General features: G+C 41.3%; 2 protein-coding genes and 1 long non-coding RNA gene across 3 annotated transcripts in view; 1 reads left to right on the forward strand and 2 right to left on the reverse strand.

The window, feature by feature from the left end:
• Window positions 1-27,960, forward strand: part of LOC100397397 (RNA-binding protein 45-like) — a 164,314-nt gene that overhangs the window by 105,949 nt on the left and 30,405 nt on the right. The gene's annotated exons all lie outside the window — the stretch shown is intronic.
• LOC144576626 (uncharacterized) lies at window positions 8,393-12,767 on the reverse strand. Its single transcript, XR_013518852.1, has 2 exons — window positions 12,633-12,767; window positions 8,393-12,128 (listed from the first exon to the last, which is right to left on the reverse strand). It is a non-coding gene; the product is annotated as an uncharacterized LOC144576626 (long non-coding RNA).
• LOC128928159 (intraflagellar transport protein 70B) lies at window positions 22,747-27,214 on the reverse strand. The gene has a single exon (XM_054257493.2). The coding sequence runs from the start codon at window positions 26,973-26,975 to the stop codon at window positions 24,981-24,983; it is 1,995 nt and encodes a 664-aa protein (XP_054113468.2). The 5' UTR covers window positions 26,976-27,214; the 3' UTR covers window positions 22,747-24,980.

Consider the following 27,960-nt stretch of genomic DNA (forward strand, 5'->3'; position numbering starts at 1 on the left):
TCTGTGTTAGGTGCTATGGAATAGGACACAGCCCTTGGTCAAAGTTCTCCCTATCTTTTAGGGGAAAACATGTGGAATTGAGAAAATATCATTCAGTGTGAAAGCTGCTGAGATATTTGTAATTGTTAGCTGCTCATTGGCCTTCCCATAAAACTCTGACTTTATTGCAAGCAAAGACTTGTCTCCAGCTCCTCCGTAAACGATTGTTGAATGAATAAATATGAGGAAACTCATCTATGATTGCTGAGTTTTGCTGGAGAAATAGGGACACTATTTTGAAGACACTTTCCAGTTGTTTTCTCATCTTGGAAATTCACTTTCTTTCTCTGCAGCCACAGCAGTATCACTTTCCCAGGGAAGGGAAAGGGGAGGAAGGCAAGTGCTATGTAGAGAAGGAGGACATGACCTAGGCACGGTTCTGATTAAAGAGGAAGGGGAAGTAGAAAGCCTTTCTGAGCAGGAAAGAGGAAGAAAGGCAAAAGGTCAGACCCGAGTGTTCTTAACTCTTAGTTCACTTGAGGTTCAACCTGGAAAGTGCTATAGGGGAAACACGCAAATAGACTTGGGGGAACATCTAAGAGCATTATTACTCCTTTCTTCTTCAGGGATAGCTGGAAAGACTGAATATCTCTCAGAAGACCCATGAGTGGCACAGCTCCACTTCCTCCCTGATGCTGGAAGATAGAAGTGGCTGAGGGATGTCCAGATGGATGAGCTGAGCTGGCACTTCCCATGGCCCTTGGCTTTTGAATGATAAATGGTCAGGGCCAAGATATCCAGTGGCTTCCAGGAATGGTGGACTACAAGGAACATGGGTTGGGACAACAAGGGTACAGAACGTGCTTCATAACTGGAGGGAAATGGCAAGGTTTCGGGGTTTGTGGTCATAAGCAGTGGGTTCCAGCATACTGTCAAAACAAATATACAAACGATAAACAGGTAGTTCAGCCACACTTGAATTCAGGGGCTGTCCATGCCACTGAACTGTCTTGCCAGGGACAAGACCAGATGAATCACCCTCAACTGGAGACCTAAGAGGCCTGCATTTCAGGGTGAGTCATCTGGACTTGTCCCTGACAAGAGGACAAGAGGCAAGTTGCCACTTAAACAGAAGATGTCATTTAGTCTCAGGTAGATCATCCCCCACCTTTTAGAGCCAAGTGTTTGAGGTCCTGTGATTGAGCCAAACTGTGTTGTATGTTCCTATCCCTGTGGCCAGTGAAGCTGAACTCCTTTTAGAAGACAGGTGTTTTTGGAGGGGAGGATACCAAGCAGATAAATATTTTTAAAATAAAAATAATAGTGGATTCTGATGGTTGTTCACTGCCTTGGATTAGCTGACATAGCTGCATATCCACCACTGACTGTCCCCTAGTCTGGAGGGGGCACAGTCCCTCAGCCTTAGAGACAGTTTCACCTTGAAACCGTTCTCCCAGTCTGATAATCTGGTTACTTCTTACACATACATTCCATTGAGCTTCATCTTTGCTTAGGGCAGCTTTACACCTCCTTCTCAAAACCAGTTACCTCCATAAAGGATCTGGGATACATGGAGGTGGGGTTAATGCATTCAAAGGAATAGTCAGGCATGGCAAGAAGGTGAGTTTCTAATAGGGATGTTTCCAATTAATCATCCTCATATTTCAGATGGGACTAGAGCAGAGAGCCACCAAGGGCCTGCCAGTCCAGGCCTGCTTGCTCATCCAGCTCCATTACAGCCTGTTGTGCAAGCAGCTGGCCACTAGGACCCGTCCCTTGCTAGTGGGCATGTGGCTCAGAGTTAAGTGTCTCTGGGTATGAGGTTCCAGAAGGTCATGATTGAGAACTGCTGTGCCCCTCTGCCAGTTATTCAGATTGCATTCCAGGGATCAGTGGGTCTGTGTGGGAACCTACAATTGAGCCTACCAGGGTCTTACCAGAGCTCAAATTTGTCTCCAGGCAAAGCCAAAAGTTTTGTGGTCATAAGCAGTGGATTCTTCCTTAGAGGAAGAGGCAAAGAATTCAGGCTGGTCCCTGGACAGACTACACTGTAATCACTAAATACAATCCAAGCAGATATGGAAATGTCTGCCTGATGATGAGCCAGTTCTCCCTGCCTTCTGGTTGAGGGGAAGAGGTGGTGGTGGATAAAGGAGATAGTGACTGCTCAGAGCTGTTTGCTATCAAAGGCTCAAGCAAATGGGCAGAGATATTTCAGCCCTTTCAATCTGATCTTGAAAGGAGATTCCTGTGTTAGGTTACAGGCTGAATATAAGTGAGGTCAATGGAAATTATGTAACCAAAAAGGCGAGGGTCAAAGACATCCTGGCTCTCAAAGCCACCTGCCCCTTGGCACTGGCCCCAATAATCTGTGCTGTTTCTTCTTTCTCAGCTACTCTCTCCTTTCTGGGCCACACTGTATCTACCACCAAGCTGCTGAGCTCCACCATGTGGCTCTATATTGTCTTATGTTATAGAGGGAATTATATTGATGAATTATATTTGTCAAAGAAATGTCAAGCTTTCTCTCCCTGATAATGACAAATGTTTGTAACTTTTCTCATTCTGCCAGACTTTTCATTTTATATATATATGTTTGTTTGATAATGGGGCTTATGATAGATGGTATTATTATTCAGAATATTTGCTGTTTCTCCCTGGGAGAAAATTATACTTCCCCCACTGTCTTAGTCTATTCGTGCTGCTGTAACAAAACACCATAGACTAGGTAATTTATAAATGATGGAATTTTCTGTCCCTGACCCTGGCTGGTGCCTCCCTTGGAGTTGCTGCCTTTGAAGTCTGTGGCCCAGCAGGATTTCAGCCCTTCCTGCCACTATGGCTCGCTTGAGTGGAGCTCTCTGGCCCACCATATCTGAACCACTCCCGAATCTGGCTAGTAAACTTCCAGCTGCAGCAGTGTGATCTCTCCAGCTGACTAGCAGGGATATGCCCACCTGGGATGTACCCTTCCCCTTCCCAGGCAGGGAGATCTGACTCCTCCCACCAAATCTAGCTAAACCATTGGGTTTTGGGGAAGAGAAGCCAAGGAGTTACAAAAGCTGAGTGGTAAAGGGGCTGAAGAGGCTTGTGGTGAGAGTATCAGTGACTGGGGTGGGAGGTAGGTAGAAGACAGGTGGGGTAGAATTGAAGAGAGAGAACCAAGTTAACTGATGGCCAAAATAACATTATTACACCAATAAAAATATCAGTATTGCTGTGCATAAAATAGCATGTTATACAAAACCTCAGGAAATGAAAAACCAGCACTGTAATCACTAGATAGATTCCTCATGGTTGTCAATCTTAAATGGTGTATGGAGTATTTCATACAGTGGAATAAACTCTCAAGACCTAACCCAGACATTCCAATTTTTCTCCCCTTTGAGTCTCCAAAGCTCCTGATCCAGACTCCAGCCTGGAAGGAGGTAAGTTAACTGTGAAAAAGGGAAACCGGGATGCACAGAGGGGAGGTATTGCTGAAAATGAGACTCCAGAGGACCTAGCCCAGAATGGAGAGTAGCTGATCTGGCCATCATAGTATGCAGGCTTCCCCAAGTGCTGTGTCTGGCAGCCCTCCACGCCAGCGCAGGAGGAAGATCTGATTGAAGGGAGAGCAGGGAACTTTTATGATACCCAAAGATTTCCCCAAGCAGATGTTTTGCTTCTTGGCATTGCATTCCTGGAGGGACAAAGAGATGGGCTCACTGTCATTGAGAATGACTCTGCTGCTGTGGCGAAACTGGCCCGGCCAAAACTGGTAATACACTGAGGTGGTTCCCTAGTTTGGTTAGTTTCCTTCTCTGAGCACATTTCTCTTTAATCACTGTGTTTTCCAGAGACCCAGTCTTCGGCTTTACCCAGCACAAAATACTTTGGGTACAAGCCACAAAGAGGACTCTAACAGCAAGTACAAAGACTCTAACTCCCTGAAATTGGTGTGTTTTTCTTCTCATTACCACCATTTCCACACATGTCTATAACATGGATTTGAAATGGCCTGTTTGTGTAAAGACTGCACACCGTTTCAAGCCATCACAGCAATGGGTAAAAAGCATTTAAACTGTCCTTTTTAGTGCAAAAGACAAAGTCACACTAAGCCATGCTGCAATTACGTTTGAATGTTTTTTGTTAGGACACAGTCTGCTATGCATGAGACAAAAATGAAATGCCATTCCAGGTGACTCTGAGTCTATGTGAGTATGTGTGTTTAAAACATAACCACAGGCCAACATACCTTTTTCGAAGCACATGGATATCATTACCACACTTGAATTTTGGGTTGGAAGGAAATACAGCAGTTAACCACCTGAAATCTCAGTAGAAAAAGAACACCATAAAGTTTTACGACTGTGGGACAGAAGATTGCTAAATATAGGTTCCATTAAAAAATTAGGAACTGTTATGTTACATACTTGAGTATATTGGTCACAGTTATTACCTGTAACTAGAAGATTCCATTTCTACTAAGAAGTGAAGTAATAAATGAAAAAACACCAGTTGTTGTACCTTTGATCCCAACCCCATTGTATTCAGACAATACAGTGAATTTCTCACAAGCTTTTAATATGTAAAAGCAATGCACTAATATTCTTAATATTTCAAATGTGTATTGCTTGTCTTTCGCTAGCGTCAAAGAGGACCAGCATTCAGATGTCTGTCCATCAGTTTCTTTCTTGATCAGGTGCTCCACCAGACTTGATGGAGCAAATCCCATTCAGGTCCTGGAAAGATTACAGCACCTTACCCTTTACTTCTAAATTAAGTTCCTCTGGGAATCACCTTGAGATCCAGAAGTCCTGAATGAAACCAAATGCTTTGAGAGACAGTTAGCGTTGGCTTGAAGTTTGCTCTCTTGAGTACTGTAGACACCACAGACAGCCTTCTGCACTGTGTTCAGCTACTGGAGTCAATGCCTGAGAAACTCTTAATGTTCCTAGGGTTTCCTAAATGACCTAGAAATAAAGCTAACAGAAGAGGGCAATATATCTCACTTAACTAACTTAACGGCATACCCGAAGTTATTTCTTTTCAAATAGCTCATGAAAGGACCTGGTCAGAATTTTGGTGGCAATAGAAACACCTGAGCATGAATCCATTAGCTGCCCTTTAAATCTTCAGACTTTGAGTATATTAAGAATGAAACACCACCCTGGATGCTATAACCTTTACAGGTCTGTGTTTCTTCTCCAAAAAAATAAAAAGAACAAAGTCACCACTCTCCTCTCCCAACTGGAGGAAAACTCAATAGAAACTCAACACTGTTTTTCAGTGAGAAATACCTGATGTCATATATTTTGTTTAATAAAGACTGAATGGCTGTACACTAAGCCAATTTAAGAATGTGATCTGCAACTCACAGTCTTAATTACATGGAAAAAAAGTGAATCAGTTCATTAATGCTGTGAAAAGGAACCGTGACCCTACCTGCCAAGTAGCAAGGTGGAAATAATTAATCTGGTCAATTAAAAAGAAACATAATTAAAAACGCAAAGACTTCCAGGTGGGGCACTGCATTCAGGTCTTCAGAACTCGACAAATTCCTAATGTTGATTTTGGTCTTCTCAGTAAGTTTTCTTTGTCCTTTCCTTAATTTTTTTTCCACGGATCAAATCAAATAGAAAAATCTTTCTGAGCTCTAAAGCATGACTTGTTGCATTATGTCTTATATCCTAAAATGTTGATTGATTCTAAAGTGCTCTAAAGTGCACTCTAGAAGTGCTCCGGGGCCGTTACCAAGTTCCCAGTAATCATACCCAAGATTCTTTTCTCTCTTGGTGGGAGTCTGTTACATCTTACTTTCCCCTCAAACTTGTTTGCCTTTTCTGGGGGTTTTAATAATATTTTAAAGTGCTGGAGTCTGAGCCACACTGTCTGGCTTATCTAATCCCATTTATGATCCTATAACATTGAAGCTTGCCATGGCCTGGCTGGCAGCACCAGATTCTAAATACATAGGGCAGTGTGTTTGCTCCATGGTACAGGAAATTAGTCAAACAGTTACTTTTCTACAAATGTTCATAATTTCTCTTGACATTTACAAGCCAGTAGTAGTTCCCAGACATCAAATGATCTCAAACCCCTCAGAGAGCAGTGAGTGGTTATCTATAAAGCTGCTCTGTGCAGGTATTTGAGCAGAGTGGCAGTGCGTTGGTCCATTGCAGCAGAAAGCTTGAGCACCGTCACTCAGTGCTGGTCCAGTCTATCTGTGCACTGCAGGTACAAGGGAAAAAGAACGTGTCAGTACCTTAATCCTTTTCAACTGGTCCAAGCTCCTTCTTGGGACAAATATTAATATCATTTTCATTTTAACCATGTCAAAGTTGAAAAAAACAGCATCCAATTTTTTCAATCTGCTCAAGAGAAGACTGTTTTTATGGTGAGAGTCTGACTGTAAAATTCTGGTTGCTAAGGGGGAAAAACCTCATCTAAGAAAACAAACGCTGCTGTGGTGAAATGCGGTGTGAAAGTCTGTATTTCCTAGGTGTTAGACTTGGCAAGTTAGAAATAGTGAGGGTGGAGAAAGGAGGCTTTCCGTGGATGTGCTCAAACACAGTAGTACATATTGTCAGCTCTGCAGGAGGCGTGCTGTGGCCATATGTGCGTCGCCGAGCGAAATGGAATAAACAGCTGCTGCCAGGAATCCAATTCCTGGCAAGGAGGCAAACCTAAGTCCTCCTGTTTCCAAAATAAAAATCACCAGAGGGATTCCCCTTACAGCAGTTCCAGCCAGTAGTTTTATAAAAGCATAAAACATCACTGTATTGTGGTTTATAATAATCCCTTACATTTGTAAAGCATTTTACAGTTTACAAAGTGCTTTACATACATTATCTCATTTGAGCCTCACAACAGCCCTGGAGAGTACTAAGCAAGATATTGAGATTCTCTTTTCACAGATGGGAAAAGGAAGGTTCAGGGAATGAAATGGTGAGTCTGGTGTCCTAGCCTGCAGCCATCCAGACAGAGACGTCCAGGGGCTACACTGGGGGACGTGGGGAGGCAGTAAAGGGATTTGTTTTTGTGTAGTTGAGCTGCAAAAGCAACTTTACTTCTCTTTTCTCTGTGCAAGCATCAACGTGCTCTGTCAAAGGGCTTCTCACACATTTTTTGAAGCAGCAAGGGAGGAAAGTAAGTTGTAAGGGAGCAAGCGGCAGGGGAAAATGGCACTCAGCATACTGAGTGCAGAATGTGGTTTGCCCTTGATGGCAGTCAAAGCCCCCATTTCAGTTTCAGCACATACTGCAGAGATCAGCCAAGGTCACCTCAGAACTGCACAGAGGAAGCAGCTTCGATACGATTCAGTTGTTCTTAGACACTGCCACCTTTTGGCACCCTAGCAGAAAAACAGGCTTTTTCTTCCTAGAACTACCAGGCATGTGGTTGCGTAAAAGCAGATTTATAGAAAGAACCTACATAGGCTTTTATGGAGAAAACCCCTCTGACCTTAGGAATTGGTAAGATGCAGAATTGTCCTATCCTGTGAGACAGGGGATATCAATGGTGGATGCTGTGGTGGCCCTGTTGTGGGCTGCTTTAGTCCTGAGATAGAAAACTGCTCTCTGGTAGAGACAGAGACTTCTCTGATGTGTTCCTGGTTACCTGATCAGGTCTTAGGGGTCTGCTACCACGCCTTGGGATTTGTGCTCCTTGGTTCTAGCTGCAGAATATAGAAGTATAAGCTAGTGGTTAAAACACAAATCCTGGAACCAAAGTGCCAGTGCTCTATGCTCACCAAATGTCTGTGTGTCAGAGGTGTACCTCATCTGAAAACATGGGGCTATAAAATCAGCTGGGCACAGTGGCGCATGCCTGTAATCCCAGCACTTTGAGAGGCTGAGGTCGGTGAATCACAAGTTCAAGAGATCGAGACCATCCTGGTCAACATGGTGAAACGCCGTATCTACTAAAAATAACAAAAATTAGCTGGGCCTGGTGGCATATGCCTGTAGTCCCAGCTGCTCGGGAGACTGAGGCAGGAGAATCGCTTGAACCTGAGAGGTGGAGGTTGCAGTGAGCCGAGATCTCACCACTGCACTCCAGCCTAGGGACAGAGCAAGATTCATTAAAAAAAAAAAAAAAAAAAAAATCTGTTTCATAAGGTTGTTGGAGGAATTAAATGGGGAATTATTTGCAAGGTGCTTAGAGTCATGCCTGGGGTGAGGTAAGTAGGTGTTCTATCCCAGCTCAGCTCCAGCCAGCCTCTGGCTGCTCCCTCACAATGTTTCAGTTACGATGGTGACATCCCTCCTTCCTGTGTCACAAACCAAGAGGCATTTTGCCTCATGCACCTCATGCAATTTAATCATGGATCTTTTCCTGCTGCAAAGCAACCAGGGTTTGTAGGGACACAGCACATTTAGTTGAGTTTACTTACATTGTTGATGTTAAAGCAAAAGTTGCACCCCAAAAATTTAAACAGGCAAGAAAGACTTTATTTAAGGTGATTACAATAGGGGAGAGAGGCCAGAACTCAGTCTGAATTCAACTCCACTGAAAAAAAGGGTTGTAGAGTCTTTGAGCACCGGAGTGAGAGGGAATCACTGGGCTATCTGTGTTTGCTAATTAACTTTGCCCAAAGGAAAGCAAACTTCTCATATCTTTATGACAGTTGGTAGTTTTACAACTTGGAGCAAGGCACCCACTGAAGTTAGGCTCCTATCATTCCACAGGATATGTTATGATTCTCAAAGCTATCTTCTTTGATGATTATATTTCAAGAACATTGATTCCAGATCCTTGAGAAACACATATGTGGGTAGTAAAACTAGCAAGGGATGTTTTGAAAGATTTACATATATCTCAAAGGGGCAGAGAACAAATTTACAATTAAGTTTCCTAAAGAAAATAAGACCTGGGCAACATAGTGAGACTCCATCTCAAAAAAATTTTTTTAAAATGATCCAGGCATGCTGGTGCGCTCTTGTGGTCCCAGCTACTGAAGTAGGAGGATCACTTGAGTCCAGCAAGACCCTGTCTCGAAAAAAACATTGCCCTAAGAAAAGAGAGGTCAGAGCCTCAAGTCAGGAAGAAGCCTGTCTGAAGTTCAGCCATTCTAAGGGAAACATTCAGGCCATCTGGGTCCTTGGTGGTTTAGAAATTGGGTAGCAATTTGATACAGAATGCCCCTTCCACAGAATTCCTTTTGAAGATGAACATAAGAAGTACAGTGCCCCTGCTAGGCCACAGTAGGAGGCCAGCTTCTTTCAGTTACCTGAATGTTCAATCTCAGCCCTTTCTTTGTTCAGAGGGCAGCTAACTCTCACTGACTGAGAAAGGAGACAGACTTATTCTACTTTCTGACTTGACCTCTCTGAGTCCAGGTCCACTTGATAAGGTGATACCCCTTCCCTGGACCAAAGATTGACACTCTGCCCCTTCAATCCATCCAAGGCCCTGTGGTTTGGAAAGAACTACATAGCAGAGGAAAAGTCGAGACCCTGCTAATTAGGACTTTGCCCTGAACCTCAAAGGGGATGCACTTTAAAGATAAAAGCCTGATCACAGGAAGAACACTCTCTGTGGATTCCTGTTCTCAACCTAGGTCACAACTAGCCCATCAGCCTTCAGGTACACACCCACTTGATTCAGGAAAACTCCGCTCCCAAACACCCGTAGTTATTTGGTCTGCAGAAGACATCTTGGACTTCAACTAAATGGTGAATGATGGCTGTTGCTCTTGAAACCTCACAAAACAATAAGATGCAGGGTGGTCGGGGGGTGGGGGGCACTTCTTGTTGCATGGAAAAAGGTGGGTCTGAAGTCTACTGGTCAGATTTTTCAATATTTCTACCAGGGTGAGCTATAGGTGTGCTCATCTCTTCACCTCTTACGCTGTGTCTGCCAGTCTCATCCAATGGGCACATTCATTTTCAGGGATGATACAGTTATTTATTTATTTAGAGATGGAGTGTTGCTGTGTCGCCCAGGCTAGAGTGCAGCGTCACGATCTCAGCTCACAGCAACCTCTGCCTCCCAGGTTTAAGCGATTCTCCTCAGCCTCCTGGGTAGCTGGGATTACAGGTGCCCATCACTACTCTTAGCTAATTTTTGTATTTTTAGTAGTGACAGGTTTTCACCATTTTGACCAGGCTGGTCTTGAACTTCCGGCCTCAAGTGATCTGCCTGACTTGGCGTCTCAAAGTGCTGGGATAACAGGCATAAGCCACTGTGCCAGGCCCAGGGATGATACCTTTTAAATTGCTATCGTAAGTATTTCCCAAATTTGCAAGGCACCTTTCTCTCTCTCTCCTCCTTTCCCCCTTGGGGCATTAGGCCCCATTTTTGCGTAGGACAATGTTTGGTTTCTTTCCTGCTCTGCTCTGGGAGGGAAGCAGGGGAGAAGAAAGTGATTGCTGGAATATTAAAGGAGCTATATTACCCACGGGCCATCTGATCCTCCTCTGGGCCTTTTGTGTACCAGGATACAGTAGGGAGGTAGCGAGTTCTTGCTGCAGCTCATGGGGTTTTGGCTGTAGAAATGCTACAGAGCTGTAGTTAAATTGCATTTTGGTCATTCAAAGGAGCCACTTTCAAATCTTAAGGGAGACTCTGACCTGCGGAAAACCAAATGTTAAAAGTCAGCAGATGTTTGAGCAAGATGAGTGCAACACCAGAGGTCTCTGTCATTTGCCACATACAAGGCCTATGAAGGTAAATGCGGCATGCTCAAAGTAGCACAGATTTACACTAATCTTTGCCCAGGCAAAGTTTTCAGAAGAACTTGACTACCTTTAATGCGGATTCTAAAAGGGTGGTATGTACTTAGAGCACCTGTGGTGAAAACAACATGAAGCTCTGGTCATTTGGGGAAGAGAGGAGGAACCTGCTAAATTGTCTGTGCAAGACACAGGCGCTGACCTGGAGTTTATAAGGGTAGAAAGGACAAATCCGCTTCGAAGAGGCCCACACTCTGCAGTCTAGAACACATGGGAACTCACAGACCCAACTCACAGCAAGCCACATGTTGCCCACAGCAGGCCAACAGGCTAAGCACATTGAAAGGGTTAACCACAGAGCAGAGTAATGGAAGAAATCTATGTAACAATGTGAACAGCCTCGCAAAAACTTCCAACCAAGACCAGCCACATAGTTTTCAAAGTCCAGTGGAAAATGAGGTCTCTTGTTCATAAATTATCAAGAATTTCAAAACAGTGACAGCAGAGATTAAACCAAACACAAAGGGGATCCTCCTATGTTTGGAACCTTGTTTGACTGCACAGGCCCCACATCCATGAAGGGGGCCCTGTGTCTCCGATAGAATCAGTCCAAACGTGTAGCATATATCACCAAAACACTCTGATGCACTGATTTGACTTAGCAGGAAAGACCTTTGTCCTCTCCGCAGAGCAGCCATGCTAACAGACAGAGAGGTGGACCTTCCTGGGATCCAGGCTGAACAGGGCTCTCCTCACTCTGAGGTGCAAACTCTGATTCTCTGTCTCCTTCTAAGGTGAAGGAGGTTCCGGTTTTAAGCTATCTGCCATTATGTGTGCCGGGTCTGAAGTTGTGTAGGTTCTTGTGAAAAGATTTCTCTTACACATGATTTCTTTTCCATCTCCCCTTTTCTTAGCAAACACATTGCTGTTTAAGAGATTCTGGCAAAAAAAAATTTTGGTAAGTTTTGTGTGCTTTTATTAGATATACGCTGTAATTTCAAACTGATTACATGATGTCTGGCTTTCCCTGAACCCCAATTCAATATCCTGAAAAAGAGGAAGCTTTATTGCAAAGCTGAGGCACACGCCAGGAGCGGGGTCTGGCGGGGAGTGCTGGTACTGGCGGAGCTGCTGATTGCTTTGACTCCACCCCCTAAAATCTCTGGCTGGCTGGCTCCTTCACCTCTGTGTTGCTTTTTACGTGGACTTTTTCATCCTCTTGAATTATGTTTATTTTGCAATTATAAACCTTTTTTTAAAAAGACAAATCATTCACAATGCTCCAACCTTAATACTTCAACTGTTTTCTCTTTTCCACATTCTCTTATGGTCCTGGACTAACGTTTTGATTGTTGCATTCATGCTGGAGTTACACATTTTTGTTCTGGTGTAGTCAAATTTAATCCCTTCTATACTCGTAAAGGTAAAAATCATTTACAATTTTAGAGAACAGGAAGGAACAATAAAGCCAAAAAGAGGCCTTAGAATTGCCTGCAAATAGAAGATAAAGATTATGCAATAGTTAGAAACTTTTTTTCAATAAAAGACAAATCACTCATAATTCTACAACCTTATGACTCCATCCGCCTTTAAATGACTTAGCATTTAGAGGCAGTGAGCCCAACAGAATAGAACTGAAGTGATTTTAGCGGGTACGTATTTTATAGAAGATAAAACAGAGTCTCAGTGATTAAATGACCTGCCCAAAGTTGCACAGCCCCCGGTGCAGTCAGGACTAAAGCGGGCTGTGAAGGACTTTTCCACAAAAGCCGACTAATCTTATTTCCACACTAGTAACTTTCTGTGGGACATAAGTTCTTTCGGTGTCATATCCTTTGTTTGTGGAATGAGGAATTTGGAACAGATGCTCTTAAAAATCTTTCCAACTCTAAAACTTCAAATCCAACTCAAAATTAACGCAATTGGATCCCAGCCTAGTCAGCCCAGGATTACCACACACATAATGAAAAATGTGGTAATGATCAGAACACTCACGATTTTAACAAGATGTTTCGTGCAGAAGCTAACTGTATTCTTAGAAAAGCTGAAGGCTGGATCTCAGACTGCACTGTGACAATATATCCGCTGTCAGAAGGATCCCCAGGCTGGTGCCGATACCGTAAAATGACTAACCCAGAGTAAAGGGAGGCAGTGTTCAGTAAACAAGTTGGAGGGGTGATGCTGTTTCCGGCAAAGATCCTTGAGCTTAGAGGATTTTCCAAGTAGAACACGGCTCCCTCTACTGGTAGAATTTGTGGTCCGAAATGGTGGTGGGGGGGGATCCCAAAATCAGAACAGATTAGAAAGGTAAGGAAATGTGGAAAAACAAACAAACAAACAAACAAACATCAAGTTTCAACTCTTCAGACAAGAAAACAGAGTTCTAGAAAGTTTAAAATTGTTTTCCCATAAATTTGTTAGGCAACATTCTCCTGAGGATATTTTCACCATAGGTGGTGAAAATATCTGACTAAAAATGTGAAGCTAGCTTTCTGAAAATACTGAATCAATAGTAAATAAAAATCACCCTTTTGATCAGTGGAGAGTAGGGTTCTCCCCACACTCTCACATGAAACTTTGTGTTTCATTGGCCTTTACCAAGGTTTCTTAAATTCCAGTCATTCAAGTATCACCAACATGCTTCTTGCCACAGCCTAGTACTGTGTGTATTATTATTTAATACTTTTTCTTCAATAAAACCATTTTTTTTTACGTTTCAGCTTCATCCTAAGCAATAGAATCCATGAAATTTCAGCTTTGATGCGTTAGGGATATACGTGCATGCATGTGTGTGTGAATGGGTACATATACCATACACATGATAAAATAAACACATGGCTCTTGAAAAATGTTCATCTGCGTGCCAAATTCATCTCTGTCAATTATCATATGCATGTACCATGCTTTACAAATGTATGCATATGTGTGTGAATGGGTATGTACACCATACACGTGATAAAATAAATACACGACCCTTGAAAAATGTTCATCTGTGTGCCAAGTTCATCTCCGTTAATTATCACATGCGTGTAACATGCTTTACAAAACACTGAGGTAGCGCCTCATGTTTAAGTCATGTAAATACAGTAATCACAATGTCATCATTCTTTGAAAGGCAAGTTGTTGATTGCCTTTCTTCACCTGGTCTTTCCCTTATGCCTTATCAAATTTCTTAAGGCCTTTCTTCATCTCCTCTCCATCCTCTGACAGTCATTTGGTTTAGTATTCATATTTGCTTTCCCCAGTGTGGTAAGGAAAACTTCTTTCTCTACTGCCCAGTGGAGACTGTGCCTCATTTGATACTGAACTCAGGGAAACCATATTGAAACAAACTGTCATTTTACAGGATGAATAAAAATACCTTTGTATCTGTCATTTTCTAGGAATTGGGGCTCGAAGAATATTGAAAAGTGATGTTATTTCTATTTCATCCTCATAGTCAATCTTCTCTGAGGAAATAGCACATAAACACAGAAAGGCCAATGTACAAAAACATGTTTAATAAATTATTCCTTGAGGAACAGAATAGAGTCTGTTTTTGTTCGGGCACTGTGAAGGCTGCAATACCTGCAGGGAAGAATGGAGATGAGAAAAAGGCTGATCTTCATGAAATCGTTTCCTTTATTAAACATTCCTGTGGAATTCAAGCTCTGTTTCCTCAGTAATAAAAGCGACCATTATGCATTTATTTCTGGATCAATACACCCAATTCCGTTAGTTATAACTCGATACTGCTGTGAACCCCCACTTATTTACAGTGAATTATCTGCATTGAAGCTGACCCACAAAAGATCAGTTTTGAAACGTCTTGCCACTGTAATATGTTTTCTTTGCTCTAACCAGTTATATCATCTGTGTTAGCTCTTAATAAGAAGTGAATAAATAGGCTGGGCATGGTGGCACATGCCTGTAATTTCAGCACTTAGGTCGAGATGGGAGCCTCACTTGAGGCCAGGAGTTCAAGACCAGCCTGAGCAACATAGTGAGACCCCCCATCTGTAAGATTAAAATTTAAATTTAAAAAAGAAGTGAACAAATAGCCTTTCAACATAAAATACTACACTTTTAAGTCACTTTGGACCTAAAGAGCTCAGAAATATTTGCTTCAAATGTAAGCCATTTTATAATAAGAAATGCATTACATAAAGTTACATAGAAAAGTCTTCTCCCAAAGGAAAGAATTGCAGTGGCTAAAGTTTCATTTTGGTGACATTTGCATAAGAGTTTCAGAATCATATGAAAGATTTTTACCAAGTAGCCTATGATAAGCCAAACATGGATAAAAATGAAAGTTACAGCAGTATAACTCTATATACTTCTCATTCTGTAGAAATGTAAGCATATTTAATTCTAACAGCAGCTGATCCTGAAAAGACTGAAAAGCTAATACAAGACTCTGGGACCCATGGGGAGGAATGGGTTCTCTGCATTTACCATGGCTTCCCAAAGAGGTTCTTTCTGATGGCAAACAGATGGAAACCCCATAGAGAGGCAGATTCCTGCTGTGACTATCACAGGACTACATCGTGCTTTGTAAATGACATCTGCCAGGAAATCAGTGACTGGAGTTTCAGATTTCCTAGAAGGATTTTGCTTTGTTTTTTGTAGGTCCGACGATGGCAGGAGGAGGCAATAAATTCTGCCTTAGAACCTCTCCTGGTAGATGTTTAAAGAGATTGTATGAGTAAATCAACTGTCCCAATCCCCTGATGTGATATGGACCATCCGGTTTGAATTTGAATTTCTTGCGTTCTTCTTTTAGAGAACTGAAATAAGCCAACAACTCAGAATAAGTTGGCCTGATAAGTAGAATGCAACGCTGAGGGGGATTATCAGGAAGAACTAAAGTATTTACTTTTTATGAAGCTTTTCCTTTAACTAGATTTATAGCTGGAAAGGGCGAAAGCTGAAATAGTGCTGTACATGGATTAGCATTTTTCACTAGAGAATAATTTAGGCAGTCTCACTTCAACGCTTAGGTTCACTCTATATGAATAAATGCTGTGAGATTTTACTGAAATCACCTTCATGAATGTGGAGGAAATTCTAAAACTGGGGAATATGTTTTCTATGAGTTGCTATATGCATTGGTATTTGCCTTGTGTTTTAGCCAAGAAGCAGTAAGCAAGGTTTAGACTTAATTCTTTGGGTGGAACAATTTAACTCTATTTATTTTTATGTAAGTGAATGTTCTTCCAATGAATTCATACCCAATTTTATGTGTAGCTGTTGCAATTTCAAAAGACTTGAGCAATCAATACTAATGAAGTCAAGGTTTTGGGTAACACCTTTACAGAGGTCAGTTGATTTTGTCCTACTCACCTGAACGTAAGGAGTAATGCTGTTTGGAAATATGCATAAAGATTCATCACCTCCTGATTAATACTCAAAATGTGTGGCCTATGTATGGTGCTAAAAAAAAGTCAATGACACTTTATATGATGAGGCAGCCTTTATTTAAGGTGTATGTGGGAACTATCTCCATAGCTATACAGGTCCACTGCAAGGGATTTGGCAGTAGGGGAGATTGACTGGGCTCAAAACCACATGCAGCATGGGCAAGTGGGAATTTATAGCCAAGGAGCAGGGTGGGGGTTAATGGATGGAAAAGTACTAAGAGGAAACATTAGGACTAAGTGGGCATTCTGGCCAAACTGGCATAACAGGATTCTTGCTGAAAGCAGGCTGGGATGATCAGACATAGCTGAGGAATGGTGGAGAATGAGAGACCCAATAACATATGGAGCATAATCAGATATGGAGGAAGGGGGATTCAACTAAGCCAAGGATTCTTGTTAAAGTTGGACAGTCAGGGACAAATATGGAAGTCCAAAAGTCCAACTTTTCAAGGCCTGCTTGAAAAGTTCAGGGGAGCCTGAGTAGAGTTTTGTCAAAGAGAAAATCTTTGTCCATGGTGAGTATGGTCTGGGTGCTTTTAAAGACAATAAGCAGAAAAATATGGCTCAAACAAGTTTAAACAATAAGATATTATTATTTCTATTCTACTGAAGACTCAGAGGTAGGTCAGGCTCCAGGATCATCAAGGACTCAAATTATATTTCTTAAGTATCTTCAAAGTCACCTTCACCCAAAGTCACCATGATCCTATGCCAAGATCACAAACTGGTGGTACCAATTCAGATCAACAATGCTAGATGAAGAAGAGAGACTTTTTCTTATATCCTTTTGTTTCTTTAAAGGGGTGAAGAAAGCTTTCCCAGCAGCTTTACAGGAGACTTCTTGCGTCTTGGTAAGTATTGGGTCACATCCTTATTCCTAAATCAATCATGGAAAGGGAAATTATAGTGATCACTTAGAACAGTGGTTCTTAACCTTGGCTGCATTTTAAAAGCTCAGGAAAATACAGATACCTGGGTTCCACCCTTGGAAATTCTTCTTTAGTTGTTTTGGGATGCAGCCAGGGGCATGTGATATGGTTTGTATCTGTGTCCCCACCCAAATCCTATGTTCAGTTGTAATCCTCAAAGTTGGAGGTGAGACCTGATGGAAAGTGATTGGATCATGGGGGGTGGATCTTTCATCAATGGTTAACACCATCCCTTTGGTGCTGTTCTCGTGATGGCGAGTTCTCACAAGATCTGGTTGTTTAAAAGTGTGTGGCACCTCTGCCCTCCCGCTCTCTCTTGGTGCTGCTCCTGTCATGTTAGATGCCTGCTCCTGCTTTGCCTTCCACCATGAGTAAAAGCTCCCTGAGCTTCCCCAGAAGCAGATGCTGCCATCCTTCCTGTACAGCCTGTGGAATCATGAGGCAACTAAACCTTGTTTCTTTATAAATTACCCAGTCTCAGGTAATTCTTTATAGTGATACAAGAATGAATTAATACAGCATGAGAGTTTTAAAAGTGTCTCAGATGATTCTACTGGGCAGTCAAACATTTTGAGAACCATCAGTTTAGACCAAATGTTTGGGGATGGGGGAAGAATAAAGTTGGAGAATTCATACTGAGTTATAAACCAATATTAAGGCTGGGCACAGTGGTTCATGTCTGTGATCCCAGCACTTTGGGAGGCCAAGGCAGATGGATAGCTTGAGTCCAGGAGTTCGAGAACTGCCTGGCTAACTTATGAAACCCTGTCTCTAAAACAACAACAACAACAGCAAAAAAGAAACAAACAAAAAAAAACCATAAAAATTAGCCAGGCATGGTGGTGTGGACCCATAGCCCCAGCTACTTGGGTGGCTGAAGTGGGAGGATTTCTTGATCCCAAGAGGTCAGGGCTGCAGTGAGCCAGATCACACCACTGCACTACAGCTTGGAAGACAGAATGAGACCCTGTCTCAAAATAAATAAATCAACATAACCATTGAGTATTATTAATTTCCAATGCAAATTTTTAAAAAACATATGTGCATCTATAAATGCATACATGGGACTGGAGTCTGGTTTAGAGGAATCCATATTTATAAGAACAGATGAATGTGGCTCATATATTAGGAGAACAAATTGGGCGCATCCAAAGTCAACCAAAAGCATTTGTATGCATGGTTATGATAATGCACAGTCACTTTTGACTTTGGCAAAGGTAAACTAATAAACTAAGTAGAGACAACAGTAAAGGAATTCAGACATGCCACTCCAAAATATGCTGCCTTGACATATTAATTATTTTGAAATAGAGGCACTTGACAGTAGGTACAGGAAGGGTACTCTCTTTTCTTCCCAAAAGCAGATGAAATTCCCATGTGAAAGATACCCTCCCTATACCAGTACAAAAGAACATTCTCATCACCAGAGATGGGGAGTTGAAGCTGAGAGAAATCTGTACAAACGTTGTTAAACTAACTTATCTTCCTAGTTACTTTTCTACAATTTCCACCCTTTGTTCAAACTACAATATAAGTGCTTAGGCCTAGCCACTTCTTTGGGTCTTCTTTGTCCTTATGGGGGCTCCCATATACATGTAAGTAAAATTTGTATGCTTTTCTCCTGTTTAATCTGTCTTATGTCAGTTCTAGCTGAAAACCCTGAGGACAGAGGAAAATTTTTCCTCTCCTACAACAGTAAATGACACTTAGGAGTCTTTGAAAATAAAAAGAGTATCTTCATATTCTTAAATTTTGAAAACCCTTCTTAGCTTCCACTATCAAATTGTATAGCTTTTAGTCACTTCAGTATTTTTAAAATTCCTTCTATGAAAGCCAAAGATTTCTTAACAATTATTGAGTACATGATTTAAAAAAATTTTTTAAGAAGTTTCACTGGATTAAAAGCTACATTTGAGTGAATCAGAATATGCCAGACTTAGTGCCTCTAAACAAATTCAGATCCTTCATTGGTTCCATTTATTCATTTTTCGTCATTTCTTTAGGTTGGGCATCAGGGTTATTTTATTCTCAAATACGTTGCGTCACAACTAACACACCAGCATACAGCAGCCACATGGTCACTATTGTGTTTGCATAGTACAGTGGTTCTCAACCTTGGCTACACATCAGCTATTTGGGGGACTTACAAAAACCTGACCCCTCCTCCCACTCCCATCTCCATAGAAATAGAATATTTAGGGGTTAGAGCCAAGGCATCTTTACTTTTTGAAAAGTTTACCCACTGATTCTCATGAAGAATGTGGACTAAGAATTATTAGCACAAAAAGAAAAAAGAAGGTAAATGACAGGGACTTAATCGTGGCTCGATTGTTTGCTTGCTTTTAATTTTTCCTCCCCCAAAGCTAAGCTAAACGAAGCAATCAATCTCCTGGAAGAGGGTAAGTGTTCAGGAGTTTAGCTCAAATGGACTTTGCAAGTAAAGGTAAAGCTTTGTGGGGCCTCAAAAGTCTCTGGTAACACTTTGTAAATACTTGTAAAATCGGCTGGCACTATGCTGGGATTTCTGAGTAGGTGCCTCACAGCTCTTTGCACTTAAGGTGTAGAGAAGCCTTTTGACGACCATTTTTATGTGTTTGCGGTGGCTGGAAACTATAATGAAGAGAAGAAAATCACTGACTTGAAGAAGAATCATATAAGGTGATTTTTTTCAAAGCAGTGACGAAACAACAGGTGAGTCAGTAATCTTTGTGCCCAGCCCAGATTGCACTGCCACTAAATCTGCGCTGCCACAAGCAGCATAGCATACCTGCTCAGGAACCCTCAACACACTTTTGTAAACTATAATGTAGTTTAGGCTAGACCTGGAATGTTCTAAGTGTATTTTTTTAAAAGCCTGTTGAATTACTGATTAAATAATCAGCATGAACTGAAGTGGCAAGAGTCATAATGCTGGAAAAGAAATCCTAGCATTGATAGAATAATATGTAAAACAAGCAAACAAACAAAAACAAAAAATACCCAAGAGAAGGTGTTATGGAACCGAACTGGAATTCGCTCTCCTGGCACAATAAGGCCAAACATCCACACTGAGATTTGCAGCAGAAGAAAGGAGGACATCGTTTTGCAGAGTGCCAAGCAAGGAGGATCAGGCAGTTCTTGCTTAAATCCTGACTTCTCTTATGGTTTGCAGTCAAGGGTTTTTTAAAGGCAGGGGTACATTTCAGGAAAGCAGATGTTACAGGCAAAATTGTAAATCAATACATGGAGTTTACACATTGGTTTGGCTTAAAAAGGCAGGATATCTTGATGTGGGGGCTTACCCATCACAGATTGAAAGATATTCTGATTTGTAATTGGTTAAGGAAAAGGTGTGTTTAAAAATTCTGGGGTCAGCAGAAAAGAATGTCAGCCCTGACTCATGAGTGGACTTTCTCCAGGCACCTCAGGAAAAAATTTAGACCATATAGAATGGCAGCCAGAGTTCAGTCCTCAGTTCCCCCTTATTGGAGGTCTATGTGCAGGCAGACCTGTTTGGTGAGGTCTGTGTTTCTGAAAAACAGTTCAGGGACATATGTTATCTCTAGTCCTGTAGGGGAACCAAACATCCTGTGATTCTAATTTCCTTGGCTATTGCCTTAAGCTACTCTCACCTTCTTGCTCATCAAGTTGTTTATTTACTTTTCAGGGCTAGCTAGCTGTCTGAAACTTCCCTTGCAGGAACTCAGAATTTTCCCTTATTTCCATACTTGGAGGCCCTAAGAGGGGTCCCTGTTCTGTCTCAAAGAAATGTGGTAGAGTGGAAAGAGCAAGGGAACTGAGCAAGAAGCCCTGAATTCTGATCCTGGCTTTGCCTGGATCCTATTTGACTCTATCATATTATCTTGGGCAAGTAATAAACTCTCTGAGCCTCAGTTTTATGATTCAAGAGATGAACTAGTCTAAGCCCTCATTGTTTACATTCTAGCTGCAGATACATTCCAGATGTTTATCTTAATAATTTGTAATTTAAAAGAACCTATTTATGTCATGTCTACAAATATTAAAAAAATCCCATTTATGATTACCCATTTTATATTTTACATGATTATCTCCAGTATCATTGTATAATTTTACCAAACATTTCATTATAAATCTTACATACATTGTCAGAAAAATAGTCTCCTTAGTTTCTGAAACTACTTACAGTGTCTTGCTCAAATCATGTATACCTCTCCTTTGTTCTTTGGCATTTTGTCAAAACAATTTAGTGGTAATGAATCAGTACAAGAACAAAAGTCCTAGAAACAAAAATATTGTATTAACTACGGAAAAAGTTTCTGCCTTTTCCAGTAAACATACAAAATAATGGCACTCCTTAGCATATGTAAATATGTACTATTGCCTTCTGATTAAATAGTTTTCAGCAAACTATTGCTGTTATGGTCCAATTCCTGAAGCTTTTCTTCTTGTTTTATTTTACAATGTTAGGGTGTGACTATCTCTTCCTATGGTACTTCATGACTTAAAAGTGGAATAGACCATTTATATTCACAGTCGTATATCGTCTCCTTTCCATATATGAAGTACATACACTATAGTGTATGGTTTTGGAAAATTTGGAAGAACTGTGACTAAGAGGTTGAGTTTTCATAGAACAGACCCTGACCCTGATTAGAAAAACTAACCAGCCAGTAGTTTACTGTTGAGACTTAACAAGATATTGAGGGTTTGTGGGCACTCCATGGACACGTGTTTTACAGAAGTTGCCATGAGTGCTGATGAAACTTTTAGTCATGTGTCCTTTATCTTAAGCATTTGACTCTCCTAATGAAATAATTGAAAATAAAATATTAGCAGCAACATATGCTTTCCCACATACCTTACTAAAGTCCTGTTTGCATAGTACAAATTTAGCCATTTTGAATTAAGATATTCAGTCATTGGTATTGATGCATTTTATTTCATAAACATGCAAATTTCACTTTTGAACAAGGACTTGGGCCCATTTCATTTGAAATCAAGTTATTGGCAGGTCTCACTTCAACTAACAAATGCTTACTTTTCACACTAGAAATGTACTTAGAACTCTCTATATTCTAATAATGTTTCCTTATGAAGCAATTCCTTTTCGAATAAATATACATTATGATGTTGTCGAAAGGATTTCAGTATGTGGTGGATCAATCTTGGCCCAAATCCAAAGGAGCTGATTTAATTAAAGAACCAAAAGAACCTCAATTAACAGTGGTATCAAGTATAAAGTAATCACCTTGTAAAGACTCACTCGCCAAGAGAATACTAAACACTATACCTATGGCTAATAAATTAATTACCTTCTGGTAATGTCTGGCCATATTTTTCAGTATAAAATGATTATAGATTACAGTAAGGCAAGTGTCCTCTAAAGTTGAGTATATTTAATTCCCAATGTTATAGAATTTAAAATGATACAAATACTACATGTCTTTAAAATTTCAGTCTTTCTTTTGAGTTCAAAAATTTAAAAGAGTAGGCTACCACAAATATATTTTTAAAAGTTCACTCTATTCAACAAATTATATAGATCTAGTACTTTTGGTGAGTCCTCTTAAAATTTTTTCTGGCTTTACCAATCTGAGAGTCACTTTTTATCAATATATGGTATCTTCTCTTGCAAAAATGGATTTTTAAAAGGTTTCCAAAGTCACCTTGATAATCATAGTGCTCACTCACCTGACACTTACTGCTAAAAGGTTGGTATGCATCTTTTATACCTGGGTAAGGTTCAACTTTTAGCTATCAGAGAAAAGTGTCCCTATACTTGACAAAAGGGAAAAGATAAAAAAGAGAAAGAGAAGGGAGTGGTAAGAAAGACATTTTTTATTTCTTATCTTATGATACATTCTGCAGCAGTAAACACCACTATCTCTCAAAGTAGACCCTCTGAAGGCAGTGGGGGGAAAACAATCAAAGAGAAAGCTTTAAATTAGAGACTGTCTTCCTGTTCTATGTGGCTTTGACCTTTTTGAAAGTCTGCATGGCCTCTTCTCCTTGTATTAAATAAAACAAGAGTTGTGGCCGGGCCGGTGGCTCACGCCTATAATCCCAGTACTTTGGGAGGCCGAGGTGGGTGGATCACGAGGTCAAGAGATAGAGACCATCCTGGTCAACAAGGTGAAACCCTGTCTCTACTAAAAATACAAAAATTAGCTGGGCGTGGTGGTGGGCGCCTGTAGTCCCAGCTACTCACTCGGGAGGCTGAGGCAGGAGAATTGCTTGAACCCAGGAGGCAGAGGTTGAGGTGAGCTGAGATCGCGCCATTGCACTCCAGCCTGGGTAACAAGAGCGAAACTCCGTCTCAAAAAACAAACAAACAAAAAAACAAGAGTATAAGGACTGACAATTTGATGTGGTGAGTTAGTTATGGAAGCAGCTCTGGCATGTGTTATTTCCATTCTTTTATCCATTACCTCTGTTCTGTTAACGGCAGCAGACACTTGATTACTGAGATTTGGACATGATGGGAATCCAAGGTGGACTGTGAAGTACATCATGCAGCTAAATCTCCATTACATCTTCACTTCACTTGTTCCTCTGTTTCCAGATTTCTGGCAGACTAGCATCTAAAGGCCTTCACGTTAGAAGAAGGAGGAGGTCTAATTGTTTCAAGAATTATTGGAGAAAAAACACATTTTAACAGCCTGTCAATAAAACTACTGAATGGAAGGGTGGTCCATCATTTTTGGGAAGGATTAAAAGCAAATCTCCCATTCCCCAACAAAAACAAACATTAGTACGAAATCTAAATGGGTAGGTTAAGAGAATTATAAAATTTTTAAATATTTATAAAATTATTAATTTATGCACAACCATAGCAGAGACTGGGGACCACCCTATATATATTCAGAGAGTTGTAAGCAAAAATTCCAAGCAAAAAGGCAAAAATCCAAATGTCTTATTAATAATCAGTATAACATCCAACAATAAGATAACCATCATTTACTGTAGGGGTTAACATGTACAGTAAGCCAAAATCCTAGCAAACATTAATATAAAATACAATTATATATTTCCTAGCTGATTTGTTTATATATCCAGGTCATAAAAACAGAAAGGCAAACTTTTTCTATATCCTTATACAAAATCAGATGTTACAGCCAAAAGTAATTGTAAAATGATTGTGAAACCCCAACGAATAAAGGAATTTCTGAAAGCCTAAAATGAGAAGGTATGGAACTCATACTTTAGTCTTCTCATTCTCACTTCAGTGCTTTTTTTCCTAATAAAATTAAAAAGCAAAAAAACTGAAAATATTAAGCTTCTACACTTAATGTGTCAGTATACACAAGAAAGCAAAATCATTTCTGTAAAATCAAAAATAGAAAATGAAAAAAATGTTTGTTATAAAACTTAAGCAATCAGTCAACCAAATTACAAAAAAAAAAAAAAAAAATTAAGTAATGGACCAAACCTCATAACCTGAAAAGAACCAAGAAAAGACATTCCCGTTATACTTGTACTTCTAAAAAGGGCTTAGAGAAGGTCTAAAGTAGAACTTTGTTGCAATCCAGAAAGTTAAAGGACTAAATAACTGGAGAAATAGAGTTAAGAATTAGATTTATTAGACAGCACAGTCCATCCTGAGATGGCAAAATAGACATGGCTTTATTTACTGATTGAGAAGTGGTCCAGTCATGGGCTAGCATTCATTTACATACCAGTGACCAAATGCAAACATACACATATTGATAGGGCTTTGGTCCATGACATACCCTTTTCACAGCTCAAAGCTGAAACATCAACTCTATTTGGGGTTACTTGCTTATACAAAGATGTCACTCTAGCAACTGCTGATTGACGGCAAGACCAGATGGTTGTCACTAGTAGGAAGAAAGCAGAAGTGATTCAGCTTACACTGCACACTCCCTACTCTTCTGAATTAAATGAAAAAGTTGTTCAAACACAATACTTGTTATTATAATTTAAAGTGTATAAAGTTCAAAATAAAACAAACATAAAGATGCCAAGGCTAAGTACAGATTAAAAAGTGTGATAGGTAAGAAAGCCATTTTGAAAAAAGCCACTATCAGCCAGAGCTACTTATTCCATCCTATAATCTCATAAAGCAAAGCTTTTAACTGCCTAGACTCATATGTGACTGTATTCTTTCCAACATGCATTCTTTCTTCTTCCAGGGGTTGCTCAATAACAGCAGGTATGTTTCTGCCATGAAGTTCACAGTGTTCTAGAAACTGGACACATTCTTGAATAACATTGTCATGAATGACTATCATGTGTTTTGACATGTTTTCTAACAGGGACAGGAAGCATCTTTTGGCATAATACCAGGTATCTGTTCCCAGCTTTTTATTATAAGGCTCCAAACTTTTGATAACTCGAGAAATACCAAACTCATAGTTTCCTTTGGCGCAATAAAGAGTTCCTATCACCAAATTCACAATGCAGAGATGGTACATTTTCTTATCTGGGCCATCATAAGAGAGCTGCTCTTCCTCCTTTTCAATCTTCCTCATCAACTCTTCTGCTTCTTCATTTTGACTTGTCATAATATAGGAAACACAGAGATTAGCCAGTACAATAGCACTGACACTCAGGATGTTATCATAATGCTTCTTAACTATGGGTTCATAGAAACCAATGGCTTCTCTGTATTTGTTTTCCTGCATGAACAGAACGTGAGCCACATTCAGCTTCCACACATCATGGTTGTTACAAAATTCCGCAGATTTGCGGAAGATCTTCTCCAACATTGCATAATTTTCAAGGTTCCAGTAGATTTTTGCCTGAGCCATCAACACAGGAATATACTTCTCCAGGGTTTCATCATATTCATTCACTGCCTTTTTGATAGCTTCATCATCTCTATTGTGTCTTGCTTCCTGTACTTGCATGGTGAGTTTCCGGAGGACCTCAGTCAACATCCCTGCTAGCCCATCAAGCTTAACGAAAGCCTCTTCAGGAGCTGTCTGGCAAGTGATCACGGCATCCAAGAAGTCATAGAGATAGGGTGTGAGGAACTTATAAGTCAAATGGGCATTTTCTGCCAGGACATCTGCTGCAAGGTCAAAATACTCATATTTACAGTAGAGCAGCAACAGGTTGCCAAAAGTCTCTGGAGGAAAGGGATTCTGTTGGAGCAAAAACTGTAGCTTTTCAAACCCTTCTGTAGGTCTGGTATCCATGTTCATTAGTGCCTGGTTGTGCAGAGTCACAGCATCCAACTCTTCCTCTGCCCTGGGTGGCATGTCAGTGAGGGCTTCTTGAGCTGCCTCATAGTTTCCCAATTGGTATTCTATGGCTGCCTTAAGGTTGAAAGCTTCCACCAAAGCAGTCTGGTGGAGGACTAAGGTGTTGCCAACACTGCGAACATCAATGCCCTCAGTGGTCTTGCCCACACCTAGCTCAGGGTGCTGGCGGTTGCCATGCTCAATAATCACAGTGATAAGCTTCAGCGCTGAGGCATACTGCCGGCTGCTGTAATAGGCCAAAGCCAGGTTGTAGGAAAGGTCAGGTTTGTAGCCTGAGGCCTGCAGGGCTGCAAAAAACTTGGAGCATGCAGCTTCATACTGTCCTTCCTTGTAGAGCAAACAACCCAGGTTGACCTGGCCATCAGTCTCATTCTCGGCCCCACTATCTTCTCCCTCTTCCCCACTCAGCAGCTGCTCCACCAGGCTCCTGGACCCTGGCAGATCGCCCTCACTATATTTGATGGCAGCTTGCAGGCGGAGGACCCGGCTGTGGTAGGTGGGGTCATCCAGGAGAAGCAAGGCCACCTGGGTGGCCTCCGGATAAAGGCAGGCCTTGTACAGGGCCTGGGCCTGGTACAGGCGGTACTGCTTTAGTTCCGGGTGCAGCTGGCCCAGCTGCTCATAGCACTCGGCGGCCAGCCTGAACTCCTGCAGGCGGTAGAAGCAGTAGCCCAGCAACGACAGGCCGGCGCGGCAAGGGCTCCGCTGCAGCTCTCGGCCCAGCAGCTGCACCACCTCGGCATAGCGGGCATCGCGGATGAGCCGGTACACGACTGTGGTGAACTCCCCGTCGGGGATCTGCGCGTCGTTCAGGCCGGCCATAACCGTCACGGCTGTTTTGTCTGTGGTTACCACGGCAACCGGAAACGGAAGACTGCCGGTTACTTTGCCACGGAAGAAATCTGCTAGGAATAAAAAGGAACCATTCTCGTTAGTCTCTCCATTTCGGTTTGATTTTCAAAGATCGGGACTGCGGAGTGGCGGCAGTTAGGAGGGGAAAGGCTACTCCTTCGGGCTGTTCAAAGACTGAATCTCAGCGTCGCGGCAAGCACCGTTCCAGTGGCGCAGCTGCGCAGGCGTGGTCGCACTGCATGCTGGGAGGCGTAGTCCCTGTTGTACTGACCTGATCCGCGGCCAGTCGGGACGCAGTCACCTGCCTTTCGTGCGTACGAAGGATGAGGGGAGCTCTCTTCGTCTGTTGTGCCACCGCGGTCTCTTGCGCGGCGGAGGATGGTTTCCGGCTCCGTGTTTCTGGCGATTTTGAGCCTTGTACACGGTGTGGTCTATATTAATGCTGGGGTTTGGCTTAGTTTTAATAATGTAGAGATTTACCAGTACAATAAAAGGACCTTTTAATAAAGGGACCGGATTTGCAAAAGGGAGTTAACTCCTTGAATTCCCTTGGAATTAGAGCAGTTTCTTATTATGCTACCCCAAGGGCACAGTTTTTAAGAACAGAATAGAGCAGCATATGGTTGATAACAGTATCAGCCATATCATATAGCACTCTGTTATAGACTGTTTACATATAGTAGTTCTAATTTGAATAAGCAGCCTGCATTCTGCATATTGAAGATGAGGAAGTCTGCGAGCTAGAAAGGTTTAAAGATTTAAGTATTACATTATTAATTAAACTATTTAAATTAATAGTTTGCTTAAGGCCACACCTAGGTAGGTAGGGGCTGAGCCACGATATCCAATAACCAATTTCAGTAAGAAAGTGAATGTTGAATAACCGGATTCATGTATCTCATGTACATGAGTTTGTAAGGGCCCATTGTTTGGTGCTAAGTATCTATGAGGAATA

Source organism: Callithrix jacchus, chromosome 6 (genome assembly GCF_049354715.1).
Source record: "Callithrix jacchus isolate 240 chromosome 6, calJac240_pri, whole genome shotgun sequence".
Classification (NCBI taxonomy): Eukaryota; Metazoa; Chordata; class Mammalia; order Primates; family Cebidae; genus Callithrix; species Callithrix jacchus.